The sequence below is a fragment of the Cnephaeus nilssonii genome (assembly GCF_951640355.1).
Source record: "Cnephaeus nilssonii genome assembly, chromosome: 11".
Classification (NCBI taxonomy): Eukaryota; Metazoa; Chordata; class Mammalia; order Chiroptera; family Vespertilionidae; genus Cnephaeus; species Cnephaeus nilssonii.
Genome location: NC_137082.1, coordinates 19,429,011 through 19,451,430, shown reverse-complemented (window position 1 = coordinate 19,451,430; position 22,420 = coordinate 19,429,011). Strand labels below are relative to the sequence as shown.

Below are 22,420 nucleotides of genomic sequence, written 5' to 3'. Positions count from 1 at the left end.
CACTTAAGAACTTAAAATAATGTCCATTAAATGGTAACATTGATTGTATTAGAAAATGATTTTGGGTAATCTGTTGCTTTCTTCTTGAATTATGTGTAATTTTTATAAATGAGCATGTGTCATTTTTATAGAAATATTCAAAAGTGATTGTTCTTCTACAAATCTAATGAAACAATAAAATTAATACCATGTCTTTTCATTTTGTTTTACTTATTTAAAAATAGATATATTTTATTGATTTCAGAGGGAAGGGAGAGAGAGAGATATCTAAAAACATCAATGAGAGAGAATCATTTATCGGCTGCCTCCTGCACACCCTTCCACTGGGGATCGAGCCCAAAACCCAGGCACGTGCCCTGACTGGGAATCGAACCATAACCTCCTGGTTCATGGGTCTATGCTCAACCACTGAACCACACCAACCAGGCCATGTATTTTTATTTTAATACCCTGGGATTGGGGAAATCACATTTCAGTTTTCAGCTCAGCAAAGAAATGGTTGTATAATCTTGAACAAGGAGTACAACCTCTCTAGTTTCTATGTAGTTTTGTCATTTGTTAAAATGAAGGGCTTGAACTAAGATGTTTAAGTTTCCTTTCAGCTTTGAAATTCTGTAACTCAGGTACTGATGACTAAAATCTCTCTATACTGAGTCAGAAGTAGCACTTTAGATAACATGGAGATATTTTATTTATTATCTCTGCTATATTGCTTTTAAGGAATGTACCTTATTTCCTGTAAAATCTTTATAGCGTTCTTATTTGAAGCAAGGCAAAGATGTGTAGATGGAAACTAGAACCCAGTATAATATTAAAACATTAACTTTCAAGAGGTTGTCGAATAGAAAATGGACCGACACAAATGGGAATGCACTATACATGAGAAAACACTTAAATGATACCTTTTCCTGCTACCACCATTATCTTTTGCAGCAGGAGTGAGAAATGATGTAAAGATAGTTGAGCTCTTATGGGAAAATTGTACATTAAAATTAAAAATGATGACTGAGGTAAAATAAATTGGATATTTGTGGGAGACACGATAGGCCTAGCAAACACTGGAAAAAAATTAATAATAGCCCTATGGTCTACTTTGTATAATTTTGAAATTTGATTATACAGAATAAAACACAGGAAACAAATAAGGATTAAAATAGCACTTTCTTTGGGGCCTAAGAGAAACATAATAAACATAATGTCAAGCTTGTTCTGCAAATCAGTAAATAAAACACATTCTCAAAACAAAAGAAGTAAAATAAAAGTCCTTAGAAAAATATAATCAATAATTTTGGGGTTACTGTGATTTCCAATGAAATTTGTCTTTCTCCTTTTCAGTGCCTGTGAAGTCTAAAAACCCCAGTTATTAACTTTACTTTGAGTATTCAACCAACAAGCCTCTAATTTTTAAGTTGATCTACATGAAGAATTATCAGTACAGTCAGATAAGAGAATAAGTAGTTGCTTATAACTAGCATAGGCATTTTATAGACTCATTTGTGAATCTCAGCTTTGGGAAAATGAAAGTATCCATCCATTCATCCATCAAGTTAGCTAGCTTTATGCATATTAGAAATACAGTCAGCATTCTCTGCTGCTTTGCAATATTTCTTAATGATCTTAATGATCTCAAAGTGAAATTTCTATCTACAAGTTGGTTTTTCCTTTCATGATTTCCAGTGAACTGATGCAGCCAAATTATCTTTTAAGAACCATCACACTTAAACCCTGACTTCAAAGTTGATTGCATTATAAGATAGGTCAGCCAGTCTGCTGCCATCAAGAAGATAAACTAAATGTATTGGAAATGGTTGCTCCTATTAGCAGCCTTTCTTGGTTGGCCAACTTCACTTTTTAGGTTAGACAGACCCCATAGTAAGTCCGGATGGTCTTAGAGGCAATAGACAGCACAGATTTGGATAAATGGCACTGTTATTCCTTTGGATATAAATAACGACAGCCCTCATATAGAAAATAAATTAAAGTGAGCAATAAAAAGTTTTGCCTATTATTTATGATTGTATAACAATTAAACAAGTAAAACTGGATTATAAATCACTGAAAGAAAACTGAGAACAACTAATAAAGTATGGAACCCTTACTAATAAAAACATTTGACTTCTGTAATCACCTGATACAAGTGAACTTTATTGTCATTTACTAGGCATTTGCTTTACTCATGTAATTCTTGACTATCTAACTAGTACCCAGTTTTTAAAGATTGGAAGGAAAAATCCTATATGGTACTCTAATTGGTCAAAGCCACTCTAACCTGTCTTTTGCAAGTAGATGCACCTACATGGTAATCGACAACTTCTGAAACATTCACACCGTGCAGGTTTGTGGCTGTAAATTTCAGCCACTCCAGCTTTTGAGAAATGCAAATAATAAAAACTCATCAAAGGGCTGCCATAATTCTCACAGCTGACTAGATGGAAGCATTTCTAACTCCTCAAAATTAATAGCAGTTCCCAAGGCCTTATAAGAACAGCTGTCACTGAGAAATACACTCACAAACAAATAAGCAATTCGCCTCCAAGTATGATTTGTTAGAGGCATGAAGTAGCAACTCTTCAGCACAACCTTGGTGGATTATTAAAGGAGCAACAAGCTACCTGTATACCTCTGATATGGTAACTTGAGCATGTTACACAATATTTATGAACACCTGCTGTGTGCCTAGCCCAGAGCTGGGCACACACTAGACTCTCATTAAATACCATATTTTCCGGCATATAAGACGACTGGGCGTATAAGATTTTCCTGGGTTAAAAACTTGTCTTATATGCCAGAAAATACAGTAGTCTAATATATCTAATCCATTATATCTAATCCCATCAATATAGTCCAATATACCGTATTTTCCGGCATATAAAACGACTTTTTAACCCAGGAAAATCTTACATGCCCAGTCGTCTTATACGCCGGAAAGTACGGTAGTATCTGCTGAATGAAGGAGCAAAGTATCTGCTGAATGAAGGAGCAAAGTGGAAATCTTTGCTGGTGTTCCATGTGGAGTAGCCAGCAATTACGACAAGGACACATGACCAATGGAAGCTGTTGTCCTGTTGCCACTGAAGTGCTAGACCTTGGAGTCATTCTAGGTATAAAACCACAGTTGGAAATGCAGTTAGGACTGCACTGACTTCATTATACTCAGTATAATGGTTGCCACGTCTCCACATAAAATCTCTCTCCTCCCAAAACCAGTGTCGATTTTATTTAGGCATGAGCCAGAGAAGACAGATTAGAGGATTTTCATATATGTCACAGCGATATTTGAAAGTGACATTTCAGATCTGTGAGAATTAACGTTGCATTTTTAAAGAATAAATGCAATTGAACTAATTCAAATGCTTGTATTTCCATCTCTTACTATGATGTTAACTGTCTCAGAGACGAAGATATCACAGGAACCTGTCATTGTCATGATATTCAAAAGAAGGAACCCATTTCTAGTTACCATCCATGGGGTCTCACTATTCAGCAGATTGTTACAGGGGATATTTCCTCCTCTTTGGTCTCATTTGGAGCACTCTGAGGACTCCCCCTTCCTGAATGAAGTCCTGGAAAGGAATCCAGAGACATGAACCTTGTATATGCCCCAAGTCTTGATGTAATTGAATTAAACTCTCTCTACGTATATGATTTCTCACAACTAAAAGGAAAAACTGGACTGACCATCTTTAAGTACTTACTTTCATATTGTGCCAATGGTCCCAGACCACTGCTATGGAAGTTTCCTTGATGGCTGCAGAGGAAAGTCTGATACAGTCTGTTTCACAGTCTTTGGTGATCCAAGAGACAATCAAAGTGTTTCCATTGTCTAGGTTTAAACTAGCCTGTCATTAATTCTGACAAGATTATTTGTCACTGAAAATCACCTGTAGGCTTGGTGACGCATAATAATGAAAAATTATCGGATGCCCCCAAGGTGGATGCAAATGAAATGATAGGCAGTGTCCTCACCAGTGGCCCAGAGAGCATCATTTTGAGGATGCTTTTGCTCCACACTCTCAGGCCCCACATCAGCTGTGCTAAATCAGGATTTCCTAGTTTAGGGCCTGGTCCACATATCTTGGTAAAGCTTTCCAGCTAATTCTGATGCATTCTGAGCCGCCACCCACCTTTATGAACAGTGATTTAAATACTGCTTATCTATCAAGTGGAGAGAACGGTGTGACACAAATCAGTGAGATAGCTTGGCTTCTGATAACGAACCACGTTGGGAAGCTGGCAGCAACCTAGTTTTGCCTACATAATGGTTTGCTATTTAAAAATTCAAGCAGGCCAAGGGCTTGATGCAGCTGAATTTATCTAAGGCTTACTGGATGTTCCCTGTGGCTATGGTTGGTAGCGTTATAATTTGGGTGGTGAGTAGATTTGCAATTTTTATATTAAATTTGGAATGCGGTTTACAGAACTGTTTCAAAAGCATTTCAGTGATGGATGGCATATAGCTGTCCAAGACAAACACAAGGCCACTGGCCAGTTTCTTTTCTCCCTCTTTTCTGGTGCTGCTTTGGGGAAATTACTTGGAAAATAAAGAAGGTGAGAAATGGTTCTATCAGCACGATCTGAAAGTCTCATATACAAATTAAATAACCTCTTGCCTAATCGTTTCCTTCAGTCTCACTGGTATTTACTGGGCACCCGGACATGCCAGATGGGAGAGAGAAGAGTTGCTCTCACACAGCAATCTTTCATGTTTCACCTGAAGGCTTTGAAAATAGTTTCCCCTCAGCTCTGCAGGAAGAAGCCCCCTAGGGATGGGCTGATGGAGGCTGATCCTATTTGAAACTCGGGGACTCTAATGACACCATAACGAAGTTATGATACAGATAGGCAAGATGGCCTGTTCCACTAACTTATGCTCTCACCACACAGAGCCATTAAAAGTTCCCTCAGCATTTGTTTTGTTTCTACATTTGAATACATAAAATATCCCACTTTCATGGTTCATCCTTTTGACTGTAGGCGGACCAACACAACAAACCTGCTTCAGAATCAATCTCAGCCAAGATTACAAAAGGGTCCTCAAGGATGGATTCCAGGGCTTATCTGCTTTCACTGTGACATGTGTCCCAGAGAGGTAAGGAGCCTATTAGGCTCTCACTCTCGAGGGAGGACTCCTTGTTAAAAGTACTAAAACAAAGTCCTCTAAAAACCACACAGAGGATGGCATCTCTGAACCTCTCAAGAACCCTCTGATCTTCCAGCCCCATGTCCTCCTGCTTTACCAAATACATCACAGCCTACTAGACACTCCCTCAAAAGGAGAGGAGGAGGGAACACTAGGTCTTCACTATGCATTCTGGTGGTTGAATGGAATGTGGTTTTAAACGTGTTTATTTTCAGCTTCTTGAAGAGCCATGTTTTTGGCTTGGTGGACTCTATGATGTGGACTTCATAGACACTAAACATGAATAGTAACTCTGCCTCTTCCATCGAGAGAAGAGGACACTTAGTGAGGCTTTGTCCCTGAGCACATACCTTTACTGGTATTTAAAAGGATTACACTGATTTTAACGGAGTAAAACAATGACATAGTTTGTATATAGATAAAGAGTAGTGTGGAAACAATTTGCTTGAGAAAATTTCAGACATGCTCTCTAGCAGGTGCTGTGTACTACTTCATAGTGCTTTCAATAACATACTTTATCTGAGTCTCTCAAAATGTTTACAAACTAGCTGTGGTATTGTCATTTTATAGATGTGGAATTTGAAAACACAGGGTTTAATATGATTAAGATTCTATACAAAGTCAATGAAGGAGAACAGTGGGGAAAAAAAAGACAGAGGACTGATTATTTTGCACAATACATGTCAGTATACCAAGAAGAGAAATTAATTCAAAACTAACGGTAAACCTATTTAGAATTCAGAAGAAACTGCTAAAAATAAGGGCAATCATAACTGATGAATACCTAATAAACAGATTACTGATCTCAACTGCCAATAAATGCTTAGCTAGTAAGACTATGTGAAGTTAGGCTACACAGAAGAGAAATCAACTTTACAGAAAAAATATATAACTGATATTCAACTTGATATATAAGCTTCACCTTGGAAATGTTAAGTGGTCACTGTTATTGTCTCACTGAAATAAGATTTACCTAGATCTAGAGTTAGATGCTACTGCAGTTTTAGATATTTCCCCCTCATTGTTATTTTTATATTATTGTTTGTTTAGGAATAAAAAAAATAGAGTCAAACTTCCTGGAATTCTATACTAGCTTCTGCTCACCAACTGTGTGACACGAGACAAGTCTGTCCCCATATGAATTTAAGATATATGAGAAGGCACTTTTGCTCTTGTCCACTTCTGTATTACTAGGACCTAAAAAAATATGCCCCATAGAATGGCACTGAAAACTGATATGAAATATATCACTAATTAAGAACATATGTATAGTGTTTGTGTGTGTGTGCATTTATTCCTGGTAAACTTTTTGGCCGTTTGTTTCAAGCAAATTATTTTTTCCCATTGATTAGTTTGGGAACTTTGAATGTTGATATGACTATTTGTACACTATTAAAGTACTGAGGTAGTAGCTTATAACCAAGTAGTTAAGGAACTGCAAAACTCACTTTAAAAACAAGTTGATCTGTACATTTAATATGTACACAATACTCTCACTTTTTATTGTCAATATAAACTTGGGACATGAAGAGAAAATTACAGAAATAAACTTAACTTGACTTTGAAGCAGTTACTTCTGGAACTAAAGCCTCTTGGAAACACAACTATAATTCATAGCTGAAGCTTCTTCAATATTAAGTTTAAATTAAATTTTAAAAATGTGTTTTTATTGACTTTAGAGTGAGGAATAGAGTAACATCAATGAGAAACATCAATCGGCTCCTGCACGCCCCCTACTGGGGATGGAACCTGAAACCTGAACATGTGCCCTTACTGGCAATCCAACCAGCAACCTTTTGGTGCAGAAGACACTCAACCAACTGAGTCACATCGGCTGGGCACTTCTTCAATTTTAAATAGAATACTATTATGATAGCTCAACAACAGAATTCAGATATGGCTTAAACTTACCGGGACTCAATATTTTCTATACATCAAGGAATCACTTTACTTACAAAAAGTAGTTCTCTTTATACTGTGTATCAGACAAGAAAGAGTGGAAGGCATGGAAAAGTTAAGGAAATACTTAGGGAAAATAGCCTAATTAGGTAGTGTCTGTTGATTGATTTGCAGTCAGTTTAACCCCAAATTACCAAAGAGCTGTGTTTATAAGGTTTTCTTTAGTTGAAGTAAAATATTAATAATGCATTCATTTAGAAGATATGCATTAATTTTAAGATTTTTTTTGTTTAAAAGTATTTTAAAAACTAATCTTTGTCAAAAAAAATCACTAATGTATCACACTGAATAGCTGATCTAATGCATGCCATATTTACCATTTATCTCCCTTCCCTGTCTGATGGCAATTAACTGTTATGACTTTACTTCTCATTAAGAAGTCTAAGCATTAACATAGTCTTTTTTAAGAGACAAAAAAGGATAAATATATACCAAGGAATTTATTATTATTTCATTTTAATAGGTGTCACTCACAGTTGAGAAGTTGTAAACTGATTAAAATGTTTATTTTAAATTTATGAAAAAATTCATTTACTGTCGCTTTACTATCACTTTCAAAATCTTATATTCAGAAAATGTTTAAACTGTGTAAAATAGAAATGAAACAAAGGAGAAAAAGTAAAAAGATATATTGACAGATGAGTAATTGAAATAAAACCTGATGACACTTATGAGCTAATGTCTAAAGGCGGGGCATTGACAATGCAATCAACTCATTTACTCTATAAAACCAATGTTCTTAATTGGAGACAGTTATTTCACACCTTACCTCTGCATACTTTAACTTCAATGTTTTATGCATTTCTCGGAAACGACTATAACGTCTGAATACAGTCCATGTCTCATCAAGGACAGTAATCTATTAACCACAAAAATAAAAATAAATCAGCATTAATTAGAGGGAAAAGTCAATAAAAACTGTTTCAACTAATTTAAAAATTAACAAAAAGTGATTAGAATGTCAAATTTCTCCAGAATTGAAAATATTAATCTAGCTGCATAAATAAGACATAAATAATATCTGCTCTCTATTTAAGCATGCACCTCTGGGTCCCAAATCTGGTTACAAGCAGCATGTGACTATGTAAAGTGAGGGACAGTTAACTTACGAAAAGTATCCCCTAGCCCTACCCTTGGGCTGTAGAGAGAAAACCCCAGAGGTGACCTTTCTGTACCAGTGATGAGCCCATACAAAATGTTGCTGCAGGTCACCAGCCACCATAGTGTACAGTAAGGGGGGAAAGTGAGAGAAGAAAAAGCAGAGAAAAAGGAAGAGGAGGAGGGAGAAAGAAGATGAGTACAAAGAGGAGAAAAACATCTTTCTGCCTCTCAATGATTGCTAATATAAAAACACAACAATATATTGTGCTTTATCTCAGAAGAAGAATTCTGAGTCTGTCCTTTATTCCACAGTTCCTGTTGATGAGCTGAGTAGGTGGAACTCTGGTGCACATCAGCCCACATCCTGAGGTCACAGTGACAAGCAGAAGCTGGTAGGCACTGCCAGCCTTTGGAATCACACAGCCTAAAGCACAGGCTGATGTGTCTCAAATTCCTATCTCAGTTCCCACCTTTCTTCTGAGCTGCAGACCCAGTACCAAACCCGGAGACATCTTTCTTTAGACGTCACACAGGACCCTCAAGTTCAAAGTGTCTATAATCAAACCTGACAGTCTTGCTGGAGAATATCTAGAACACTCCATCTCAGCGCATTTCCGTACCTACCACCAAGCCAGACAGAAGCTGAAGCCATCCCCATCCCCTCCTGCCCACATGCATGCCCACAGTAGAACAAGCATCACTCCTTCACCATCACTGCCATTTCAGTATATAACTGATACTACTTATATAAATGTCTCCCCACCCTACACGATTTTAAGCCTTTTAAGTGGATGAACCTTTGATACTAATTAAGGTGGAGGTGAGAGGACTCTCGTTGTAGAGATAAACATTTACTGAGCAACCACTATGTGCTGGGCACTACACTACACGTCAGTAGTCAGTAGTTTGCTGAGAGACAATCAAGATGATTTTGATTTTCACATCAGGTAAAGGTTCCAGGTTTGGCCCAGGTCAGTCCGTGTGGAGCACAAGGCCTGCTGCAATCTTTCTAGGAGGTTCACCTGAATCAGATTATTTGAATTAATGGCACAATAGTATGATTTTTAAAAACTGCACTGAGAATATGGTACTTTTTCAATGTTATTTGTAACACAAGTCTACAGGTTTCCAACATTTCCACTCATGAGATTTTCACCTGAGTTCAGCTTAAATACAAGGATGACAAAGGGTCACACTTCCTACTTTATATAGAGAACATTTCAACCCCCCCCCCTTATCTATCAACATGTAAATTTATGAAGACAATGATGATGAAGAATGAAGATCATCAGTGGTCATGGCAGAAATGGGGGGAGGGGAGACAAGACAATCACAGGTGTCATCTCTCCAGGGGACATGTTCAAAGCTCTTGTCCATAATGGAGACACCTTCACACTTAGAGCTGGAGAAACAGCGCATATGAGGTTTTGGAAAACTATACATAAAGGGAAACTATGTATTAAAGTCCTATTTTGCTCCAAATTAAAACTGGGCATAGGATGAGGGTTGATGCAGAGAGCAGAGACAGAAGATCAGTATGACAAATAAATCAGATCAAAGCTCTTAATTATTTTCTTCGATGTTGATACTGTAGGGCATCATTACTACATATCACTGCGGAGCAAATTCATTACTTCTCTCTCGCTGAATGGTTCTGCTGATACAAACCCATCTTTTCTAGGCCATAAAATGATCAAGTACAACTTAAATACCATAAACATAGCCACAAGATGAACTGCATTTACTTATAAACAATTCTAAATTGAGTGCTGTTCACAAATTTATGTTAAATACATATTTTACTGGTTTAAGGATTATCGATTTTAAGATGTCCTCATTATATATCTGCAGTGTATATCTATCTGTGTAAGAAGGAAATAAAAGTTTTTATACAAAGAACTTGTATAAAACAGTTACTTACAGAGTTTCTTTCAACAATGTTTATTTAAAAAAATTTTTTAATCCTCACCAGAGGATATTTTTTAATTGATTTTTTAGAGCGAGAAGGAGAGAGAAACTGATCAGTCGCTTCCCATACATGCCCAGACTGGTGACCTGACCAGGTATCGAACCCACAACCTCTTGGTGTACGGGATGATGCTCCAACCAACTAAGCCACCCAACCAGGGCAACAACATTAAATGGGCTAAATTTCCTTGTATTTAGAAAGTTTGGAAGAAGTGGTCTAATATCAACCTAGTATATAATAAACAAAGTTTTTTCAGAGTTTTGCAAAATATAATATTATGAAGCAACATAACTATGAACATGTTTGAGAATATATGAAATATTTTCCAAATGTTTAAATCTGTTTAGTATCATTCATTAATGCATTATACTTACTTAAAATTTCTTCAGACAACTGTTGCAAACAGAAATACACCAGAAGTAGTAAAAGAAGCCAACATCCCACTAATCACAGTGATCCCATAGATACCACAGACTGCCATTCAATTACTCCTGGTCAACCTCTGAGATCACCAAATCTTTCTGCGGACAGACAACACTGGTGATTTTGGAGATACAGAGATGGAGATACACACACACACACACACTCACACTCACACACACACACTAAACAAATAATGGAGACAATGGGGCCTAAATTTCTCTTTTCAATAAATACTTTCCTACTTCATTCTCCCATTTGTTTTCTATCCTGAAATGTGGTCAGTAGAGTGACCTGTATTTTAGTCCTTTCCTGACTTACCAGTAACTGTTTAAAGTTTTTAAAATGTAGGCATTAGGGGAGAGGTTAAAGCATTGTAAAACAAAGAAAGAAAAAATGTCATTTACCCAATTACTTTTCTGTTGATTGAGAAGAAACGCTGTGTTAAATGCTATAGGTTGTAAGACTCCTTAAAAACATAGCCAGAAACAAAAGGTGGCCTCTAAATTGCCTTTAGTGGGTGAGCCCCTATTAAGAGCCTTTTGTTTTTAAGTGTCTTGGTCCTTAGTTGTTTTTTTAATTAATTAATTTTAAATAATAGTTGAATTACAATATATTAGTTTCATAGTGATTTGACATTATGAATTTAACCTTATGAAGTGATCACCATGATAACTCTAGTAACCATCTGTCACCGCACAAAGATATTCCAATACTATTGACTATATTCCCTATGCTGTACATTATATCCCTGTGATTCATTTTATAACTGGAAGTCTGTACCTCTTAATCCCCTTAATCTTTTTGGACATCTCTCCGTCCCCTTCCCCTCTGGTAACCATCAGTCTGATCTCTGTATCTATGAGTCTATTTTTTTGCTCATTATTTTTCTCTCCTAGATACCACATATAAGTAAAATTATATATATTTATCTTTCTCTGTTTGACTTATTTCACTTAGCATAACATCTTTTGGGTCATTCCTGGTGTCACAAATAGCAAGATTTCATTCCTTTTAGGGTCCACTGAATATATGTACCACATCTTTATCCATTCACCTATCAATGACACCAAGGTTGCTTCCAAATCTTGGCTATTGTAAATAATGCTGCAATAAACAAAGAGTACATATTTCTTTTGGCATTAGTATTTTCACTTTTTAAAACAAATACTGAGTGTAAAGGTCCTTTGGATATGCAACTTGCTGATAAAAGCCAAGGACATAAGCTGGAGCTAAATCTCTCCACTTAGCAAGAGTCAGTACTTGGCGATCCCAAATGATATCTAGAAAGGAAGAGAGGGAGAACATAATTTCCTAATGGTGTACTTTCATTATTTGCTATTATGTGCAATGTACCTCCTTCTATAGTTCCTCTAGAGAAAGTTCAAGAACGTTTACATACCTTTCTTTTGAGGAAATCCAAAAGAGTGCTGAGGACTGTAGCCAAGTGGTCACAGAGGAACAGAGACTGTCAGTGACCACCCAGGGGTACTATTCTCTCACTCAAGGGAACAGCTGCCACTGAATCCCATCCAAAAACTGCATAAGGAGTTCCTGAACCAAGCAGACATCCCCACTCCACTGCAGTGGGCTCCATGAACCAAAGCTCCACTAACTCCACAAATTCCGTCTCAGGGGCACCTGAGGGAAGTGGGGTGCCCGCAGGAGGAGCATGGTCTTACAGCCAGTGCACTGTGCAAGGAGCAGGGAGTCTAAGCTCCAATGCCAGATCTGCCCCTGCCTGTTGGTATCATGGAGAGGAGGTGTATGGAGTTTGAAGAATGAAGATTCCTGAAAACAGGAGACCTGTGCAGATGGAAGATTATTCAGCTTTATTATCCAGGAAACTGTCCAGACATCCATCTGAGCAGATGTATCATCAACAAGCACAGAGAGTGCCCTTGGCCTTGGGCTTCTGAACCTGGTCTAAAGCTGGTGTGTCATGAAGAAAGGAGCCTCGTGGTTGATACCAAGCCCCAAACTAGGAAGTGATGCAAAATCAAACAGGGCTTTCTGGCTGACCAAAATCTCAGCCTTCTACAATAAGAGTAACGGCTGCTTTATGCTTCAACTTCAGCACCTTCAAAACAGGGATGTCATTTATGTGAGTATATTTACTTTATTTTGTAGTCTGAAGGCAAATCTGAAAGAATGCACAAAGACCCTAAGATTCTGATACAATGGATGCCTTTCAAATCCAAGATCATTACTAATAAGTACTTCTCCCTTCCCGTAACACCTCTGTGAAGCAAGTGAAGAGTAAGGGGAATTATTCTACTTTGAAACTGTGGGAAATTATGAGAATGACAGCCTGGGCAATTTTCCTTCAAATTATCCAAATATTCAGAGGCAATGCACAGAATGCACTCTCTACCGGTCACCAATGGAGAATGAAAGAATATAAAGCTCTGGATGGAGACAGACATGGATCCTGACTCAGCCCAGTCACAAATAAGCTGTGTAGCTTTGGCTAAATTAAGCAACTCCTCCAGGCCTCATTTTTTTCATCTGTAAAATGGACTCACAATACCTAACCCACAGATGAACTAAAAAAAAATGTGAAGCAACCAGCAGAGTGTTTGGCTACTCAATACATGGCAATTCTTGGCTCCTAGAGAAAGGTCTTCTATGATGCAATAGTAAAAGGCAAGGGTATCTATGGGCAGCAATTGCAAGAAGGGGAGTTTAACCCATTTTATGATTTATTTTGAGAGAAATTTATTCTAGGACGAGATGTAAAACTCCCCAAATTCTGAAATTAAGAAAAAATATTAACATATTCTTATAGAAGAAAATAAAATGAAGTGGAAATTCAAGGCATGGCCACAAGGTAATGACTGCTTTTCTTCTGTGCTTGTGATTCAATCTCTTTTCTTCATCATTTCTCAGACGTGCAGCAATTACTTTGTGAAGGTAAACACACTGCCCAAGAAAAAGTAATAGAAAAGATTTGTTGCTTTGTGTGAACACAGGGAAAATAAATGTGTGTGTTTTTTCTTAACTTTTTTCAGTGAAAGACAAAGTTCTCAAAGAGATGGGAGGGGTGCCTAAAAAAAAAAACAAGGATAAAATACGATTCTTCAAATCCCAACGCTATTTCTTTCACTTGTTATTTATGTTTAAAAATAATACACAAACTGAATATTTGAATCTAAATGGACCACACCATATGCAACACTTCATTTATCTCAGCTACGCTAAAACACAGCGGGAAGATGATCTATCAAGTTACTAACAAGCAGACGTTCAGATGCCAACACACAAATCCTTCTGAACATTTGTATTACATCACGTTGGGGGTATTTCTAAAAGATGTATTAGTGCACAGTTTATCTAATAGACTGGAATGGCTCTCATTTCTGTTCCGCCAAATAAAGAGAAATTTCTCTGGCTGTAGATGTGATTGCTTTAACTCCCTAACTGCCAATTTTCTGGGCATTTCCTCCTCATGCTTCCTGACAGGCCTCTCCACCATCAGATGCTCCAGGCTGACCCAAGCCTTAGCAACTGCCCCAATTTAGAGGGTACCCATGACTCAGCCAGAATTGAAAAGCAGCAGTTAAAACACACACAAAGATAACAGCAAATTTTGGGAGCACGCAAGGATTTGGAAACAGCCACCATGGCTGGGACAAAACTGAAAGATGGCCTCAACTTCTAAAAAGTGAAGACATCAGAGACATTTAGAAGGTGCATTAAAATGAGTAAGTTAGGAAACCAGTATGGCTTAGAAGACTTAGATCTCACATGGCCATTCGGTACCTGGATGTACTTACTAGCGGCGTGGCCTCTGGCAAGTCACTCATAATTTCCTAACTCATTAAATGCAAGTAAAACCCCCATTTTGCTTCATTTTTCTCATTTGTGGAAATGTCTGGCAAAGTGCCTGAAAGGATGAGGAAGGTGTTTGATAGATGTCCGTGCCCTCCCTTGAAAAGATGCTGCAAACTCAAATGCCTATAGGGATCAGTCAGGAAGGAAACTCTAGGAGGCCCCGCGACTGTAAGATAACAGGGAGCACAGCAGGCACCTGCATATTATTTGAGCTCATTCAATCCTGCCATGCTTCAGAGGATGGATGAAGCTCAGGAGAAGGGCTAAACACAGCCAGAAAGTAAGCTGGAAGCTTATGCAATACAGGCAAATCTCACAGAATATGTGAGAACAGATAACCAGTAAGCAAGCGGCTTGTGAGACCCAACAGAATTCGTAAGATGTGCTAAACATAGCCCTATAACTTATATAATATGCCAAACATAGAAGAAATAAATATGACAGAAACGACAGGAATGCTACTTAGATACAGAAAGTGTTAAGTCATGGTCATGCCTACGTTGGGCCATTATGTCAACGCTGAATTGACGACCCTTGGTGACAACCAGCCTGGTCCCATGCTGGTCCCACGTGTGCTTTACCCAAGAAATGCATGTGAGAATTAGACCTGTTCAGCACGCCACCGGCAGCCATGTGCCCACAGAGCAAGCGCGCATTGCCCTGGGTACCCTGTGTCTGCCGAGGCTTCTTGCTCAAAACTGTCCTGATAAGCACAGCGGGAAAGGCCTTGGTGGCAGAGAGAGGACAGGTGAACGTGGCGTGTCCCTGGGTCAGGTAGTGTGCTCTGCCCACCTGCCCCTCCCTCCCAGGCTTCTCTGCAGGCGTTTAAACTGATTTAATAAACTGCGTGATCAGGGACTTCATTAGGTCTGTGAGCCCCTAAGTACAGGGCTTGGGGCCTCTGTGTGAACCTAGAGGCTAGCCCTCTAGCAGGTGACCCCCTCTGGGACAGGGGGCTCCGGGGTGTGTGCCAAAGCGGAAGCACAAGCCTGACCCGAAGGGGCCCCTGTGCGCTCGGGTCAGTGCTGCCCTGTGGGAATGTCGGCCCGGGGTTCCTGTGCTGTCTGACATTTTACAGAAACTTGGCAAACCTGGATTTCCATGTCAGCTCTCCCAAGTTTTAAATGTTGACAACTTATTCAAAACTTTAAACACCTGTTCAGGCCAAATAATAAGCATCACCCACCACCGGTTTGCTCTCACAGCCTTAAGTTAAGAAGTGCCACCAGACCTGGTACCGGAGTCCCTGTCATGTGGTCCCTCAGTTATAAAAGATATTAAAATGTGAAGTTTTGTAACTCACAGCTTCTCACCTTCAGGGGCCCCTCTGTTAGGGGGGCCCAGCAGACATGAGAGCGCTGAGCACCGCCCAGTTTCAGGGCCGCGATGACTGGAATTAGAAGAGAGGGCTCCCCACAAGTTTAAGCCCACGGGATTGGAAAGGGAACAACCCCACTGCCTTGGAATTATTTGTGGGTTGCCTGCTGGAAACTCCCTTTAGGTCACACTTTCATGCTATCACTCATTATCCTTGTTCTCTCTGCTTCTCCCTTTCTGTTCAGGACACTGACCAGGACTTACAGCCAAACGAGGTGGCATTTGGGGCAAGAGGAGGAGACTGCTACAATGGTACCTTCAACAAGAATCAGATGGTTAAAATTAGGACAGGTTGGGTCTGGATGTTGTTTATTTGAGGTAAAGGGCAGCCCTGGTCAGCAGATGGACCAAAGTGATTCCAGACAAAAGGGCTGACTTCCGGCAGCCCCACTAGGAAAGGAGAGCCCGCCGGACCTGAACAGCATGGGGGAGTGTAACAGGTGCCAGGCTCCTGAAGGAGAGGATGCGATGCCATGCACTCCCAGGAGCAAGGTCTGGAGAGTGCCCAGACGTGGACCCAGGGGTGGACAGTGGGCAGGGTGTCTACCCCTCTCTGCAGACAACCCAGAACAAAACTAAACTATACTTTGGGTGCTGGCGACTGCCAGAGCCAGGATGTGTGCACACATACTGTGTGTGTGTGTGCACGCGCGCACAGGTGTGTATGTATGCGTATGTACACGTGCACAGGTATATTGGAGGGCAGAGTGGACAAGGTGGGAGGGAGGCAGGGAGGTGGCAGGCATCAGCTGTCTTGGACTCAAACACAGTCAAGACACGTGATTTCCCCACACCCTCACCGGATGGCTAGAGAGCCAGCCGCATCCTGCAGAAGGCAAGGAACAAAAAGACTAACCAATGACTGAATCCATCCGCAGACAGAACATGAGGGGCCCATAGCAGGAAGGGGAGTGGGCTGGGGGGGCTGTTTACAAAGGACACATGGTCACCATATCCCTGAAGCTCTAAGCAGGCTGTGTCCAGTGAGAACACCTGTGGCAGGGCTGTGGGTCATGGTACTGAGCAACCTCCCCTGGGTGACCATTTCCAGCGAGGCCCTGGGTGAGGACTGGGCACCCAATGCTGCAGACTGACGGCCCCATAGAGTGCACATCTATAGGGAAGGCGAGCAATAAACACAAGTGTGAGCAGTAAACCAGGCGATGGGAGGTACAGCAGATGTCACTGCTCTAGGGAAGGTACCCAAAGACAATCTTGAAATATTACTTTCAGTTTTCACAGGAATAAAAACTCTCAGGAAACAAAATATTTGAAAATACACACCAGTGTGGGCTCGTTTCTTTATATTACCATGTTAATATGTAAAATAAAAGGTAGGACATTTCAAACAACTTTGGAAACATCAGCTTATTTCTATAACAGGAGTGTGACAGACTTTATCAGCCTTAACCACCGAGTTCCTAGGCCGGTGTTTTGCATCACGCTGAAATGTCACTTAAAAATAAAATTCTACCCACTCTGAAACCCTCAGCAACTGAAAAAGGGAAGAATAATGCGGTGTGATGGATTTCACACATCAATCACTGAGAAGCACCTGAAGCAGGAGGTAAAATGACTGCTGTAGTCCAGCCAGTGGGGTCACCTGCCGTTGGGTGCCAGCATGTTCTGTGCAGGGACATTCTGCGACCAGCGGGGCATTCGGTGATATTCAGCACGAATGTGCTCTTAGCGAGCAGCCCAGCTGGCAGCCCTCAGCTTCTCGGCCTGTCTCTTCCATTGGCGAGCAGGACATCCAGCTCTGGAAGTGACTGTGGACACAGTCCCAGAAGGACGTGCTAATGGGATGCACGGGAAGGTGTAACTGGATGGACAATGGGAACCGATGTCCTGACCCAGGGCTTCCCAGGCCTGTGTCCTCCAAGGACCAGTAGAATAAAGAGGGGGGTGCAACATGGAGATGACCACTTTTGTATTGTCAAATAAGGACATTAAAACAAACACCAAATTACAAATTGTGATCCACCCACATAAGACGATGCTACTTAGTGATTAAAAGAAACAAATTACTTTTATACTCAACTACACAGATGAGTCTCCAAAGCACCATGTAAAGTGGAAGCAGCCAGACGCAAAAGAGAAAGTGCTGCCCGGTCCACTTACAAGGCAGGTGTGGACAGACACAACTCCTCCGACCCACAGACAGCAAATGAGCGCTCGCCTGTGGCAGGGCGTAGGCGCTGGCTAGAAACTTCTGGAATGACTGAAAAGTTCTAAATCTTCATTGGTTACATGGGTGTATACATACGTCTAAACTCATCAAACTACACTTAAAATGGGTCCATTTCACTGCATGTATATTATGGTTCAACAGAGTTGATTGAAAAAATGTGAGCAAAAAACAAAAACCTATGTACTTAGCTATTCTCACCTTTTTTTTTTTTTCATAAAAGTTGTCTTTAATCCCCAAAATAAAAAAGCTATAAGACAGTCTTCTCGAGTTAATATCTTTTAGTTTCATGAAAAGTTATGTTTTCCTCATTTTAAAGCCCAGGGATAGAAACCCCGTCAGGCCCCATCAAGGATCAGGTGAGCATTAGAGAACCACTTTCTCCCCCAAAGTCCACTCCCGGAACCCTACCTCGAGCATCCCTTTCTCATTCCAGTCCAAGGCTCACCACTGCTCCATTCCTCAATGAACAGACCACTGAAGTCACCAGATTAGAGATGAAAATGAAAATGGCCAGGAAGAAGGAATGATTTAAATAACTAATAAATTTATCTAAATAAGGGTGGGCAGAAAAAGGTAGGAGGCTGAGGGAACCAGAGGGTTTGGGAAGAGCTGAAAGGTGAATTCCAGGGCAGCCACACATCCATTTGCCATCTCTTCCCAGGCTCCCTAGGGCCTGCCATCTGAGCTAGATGAACTGGCAGCAAACACCATCAAGTTGCACAGTCAACAGGGTGTCAAGACCCTGCCCTGCTGATCACAGAGGGCAAAATGCCCTGCTATGTGCCTTCAGGACCTCAGAAGATTGTTAAGAGCATCATGGAGAATGGAGGAAAAACAAAATTATATATTTTTAAGGAGAAGCAGCAAAGATTTTTCTAAAGGATAGAATGTAATAGCATATCTATATACATTGACAGATTTTCTTTGTAAGAAGATCTAAAACTAAATAGAACCGACTCTTTTGAAATTAATACTTTTTTACCTTAGACTTCTTAAAGCCATTGGCTCACCAAGAGAAGAACTAGGAGTAGCCAAGCTCTTTCCTAAGTGTGACTATTTGTTCTAGAAAACACTGCCTCTGCATGTAATAGTCAAATGATGGACGGAGAAGGTTGCATACTTAATGTTAAAAGTCGGAATGTTGAGGGGGAATAATAAAAAAGAAACCTGGAAAATACAAAATCCTTATAAAGACACGATTGAATACTGGGAGTCATTAAGAGGACTCCAAGGGTATAACCTTTTTAAAATTAATTAATTTATTTCTAAGAACAAACACTTATCCAGCACTTACTATGTGGCAGGCACTGCTCTGAGCACTTTCCGTAGCTAAGCTCATGCACTCTGCATACCCAGAGGTGGTTTCATCATCACCTTTGTACATGAGGTTGCCTGACTTGCTGAGGGTACCAGAGGAGATGGGACAGGATGGCAGTCACCCAGCCCTATTCCAGCAGCTAGGCCTTTGCTGGAGCTCAGCCATTTCTGTTCATTTTGTTAAGGGAGAGACAGCATATTCATGCTATGCTTGCTTCTAGTTCTGGGCCCTGACACTTCTGTGACTGGGTAACACCCAGAGAATGTGAGGTGACACCCAGAGAATGTTAGCACCCCTGTGAACACATCAGGCAGCCCTGCTCACATGGGAGCTAGGAATTCTCCAGGCAAATCCTCCCAGACCATTCCTGGTGCTAATGAGGGGAGCAGCGGGATAAGCATAAAGAGGAAGCAGAACAGTGACATGCTTTCAGAACTTGACTTGGTTAACTTCAAAGAAAGCAAAACTCTTTGGATTTGGACTTTACATATTTTGAAGTGAAAGCCTAAATTCTAAAAGGCCTCATGTGATTTTTTGTACTTGGTTTCTCTAACTTGCCTTTACAGTAGCATCTTCATAATTTTGGCCAGATTTGCATATGGCCTGGAGTATTAATTGCCTGAAGTTTTTATTTAAATCAACTTAGTTTTTCTTTTTTAGATATAATTGACAATATAATGTATTTCAGGTATACAACATAGTGATTAAATATGTACATATATCTTGCGAATGATCACCAAATAAATATAGTTCACATGTGTTATCATACATAGTTATAAAAATTTTTCACTCTCTTAGCAACTTTCAAATATGGAATACAGTATTGTTAACTATAGTCACCATGCTGTCCAGTACATTCCTCAGGACGTATTCATTCTGTAACTGCCGCCTTTGGACTCCACCCATTTCTCTTCTGCCCGCCTTCAGCCCCCCCCCCCCCGCCCCCCCGCCCTCCTCTGGTAGTCAGTCACCAGTCTGTTCTCTGTATTTATGAGATTGGGCTTTTGTTTGTTTTTCAGATTCCACCTATAAATGAGATCATACTAAATCAACCCAGTTTTAAAATAATTAAGTATCCATGTCTTAAATTTTATGCATGAAATTGGTTTAATAGTTATATTTTATTAAAACATTTATCTATTAAAATAAAATAAAATAAATCTAGGCCCATTAAAATTATCGCATGCCTTCCAGGGCTGTGAGTTCTATTTTGGAGAATTCAAAAATCTGAGCTGGTAAAAGCCAGTCTTTGTCCTCTACTTAAAAATAGGGATATAATACAAACACAACTTCAGAAATTATGTCTATATATGTATAGACCAGTACATGTATGCACAATAGGAATTCTACACAAACATACACACACAACACACACATGTACACACACAATTTCAAATGGCTGAAAAGGAACTGAGCAGCAATGAGGCGTTAAATCAGGGGCAGGGGGATTACTGGATCAAGGCATTAAATCAGGGGCAGGGGGATTACTGGATCAAGGACACTGTATAGCAGCAGTTATTTGCACTGTTTCTCCAGGGAGACTGAAAGAACATGCGTGCCTAAAGGGAGGAATCACCTAGGGCCCCGGGGTTCTGGAGGTTCATTGCAGCAGGAAGTGAGGAGGGCCGGCTTCAGGCTCCCTCCTCAGCCTCCAACCCCCCCCCCCCCCCCCCCCCAGTAGCAGCTCCACCAAGGGCTTAGCTAAGAAGAAATTTGAAAATCAAAGGTACTATCCAATGTCCTCACTTTACCCATGAGGAAACAGGCTCAGGGAAGATAAAACACTTAGGGTCATTCAGTAAACTTCAGTAGAATCAGAGCCTAAAAGTCAGCATCCAGATTCCCAGCCTGGTGTTTATCTGACCAAGACCCCCTCTGAGAACACCTTTGTGCAGCCATATACTGCTGACTTTGGTGAATGTCATTACATCAGTACCCTCCTCTACCCTTGAAAATGAAGAAGCGTGATTATTCATTAATTCCTTGAGGAGGGGATGGTGGCCAACAATATTTAATGAAGTGCCTGTTATGAGTCAATAGAAATAAATTAGGAATAAGATGAAATCATTATTTTGGAAAGTATGATGTAAGGAAACAGACACATCTCTTCCTGAAAAGTTCTATAAATTGAATAATGCCTAAAACAGATTAGGAAACATTCTGTTAGTAATAATAGAAACAACAATAAAAACAGCAATAGAAATAATAGCAATAGCTATAACCATTTATCTCATACCAGACACTATACTCAGTACTTTATATGCACTGATATCCCATGACATAAATAGTATCACTCCCATTTTGATTGATAAGAACATTGAGCCCAAGCCCCTGGGTAGGGTGACCACCTATCCCGTTTGCCTGGCACACCAGGTGTCCCAGGGCATGGACCTTTCAATGCAGATGCAGGAAAATCCTGAGTCCCCTGGGATGGCTGGTCACCCTGCCTGTGGAGCTGGGGAGTGATAGCAACTTCCTTGTCTGCCTGACTCCCCAACCACCAACACCTTCTATGGGATAACTTCTCTCCATGTGTTACACAGTTAAGACTTTCACATACTGGCTTAAAGAAGGGCATGGCCAGTAGCTTATAAAACAAGATATGCACATGTATCCTCTTCTCCTTTTACAAAAAAAAAAAAAAAAAAAAAAAGTCAAAGGAAAGCACTGCCTGGCTGCAAGCCTCCATTCCTCAAGAAAAGCAAAGAAGGGACACTTACCTTGACCTCAAACTCAAAGTGCTCATCCTTGCCTTGACCGCAGAGAACATAGCGAGGGATGCTGATTTTAATTGGGTCCTTCAGGTCATCTGGACTTGCTCCCAAAGAGCGAGAAACCATCCGCTATCAAAGGCACATCAAATGGGGAGAACAAAGAGAAGCAAGATCACTCAATTGCAAATACCCTGCTTGGGCAGACAGGAGAAAATGTGTTTCAAGTAGAGAAAAGAGCATCAAACCAGTGGAGTTTATTTAGAAAAATGATGATTGCCTTTGAAAGAAAAATGCTAAGTCTCTCTCACAACAAAAGACCGGTTCTTTAGGTATATTATTCCCAAGAGTTAGGGCAAAAGCACTTCAAAATGTTGTTTGGCTTTGAAGTTCCTTCCAA

At 40.2% G+C, this 22,420-nt stretch overlaps 1 protein-coding gene across 4 annotated transcripts in view; it reads right to left on the bottom strand.

Moving 5' to 3' along the window:
* The window catches only part of KIF16B (kinesin family member 16B), a 277,041-nt gene that overhangs the window by 42,709 nt on the left and 211,912 nt on the right, over nucleotides 1-22,420 (bottom strand). For 2 of the 4 annotated variants that reach the window (XM_079784761.1, XM_079784760.1), the window contains exons 23-24: nucleotides 22,030-22,152; nucleotides 7,869-7,958 (exon numbers count right to left, since the gene is read on the bottom strand). In XM_079784761.1, coding sequence (XP_079640887.1) covers nucleotides 7,869-7,958; nucleotides 22,030-22,152 — 213 coding nt within the window. The remainder of the gene's footprint in view (nucleotides 1-7,868; nucleotides 7,959-22,029; nucleotides 22,153-22,420) is intronic. The other 2 variants (XM_079784762.1, XM_079784763.1) reach the window with 1 other exon arrangement.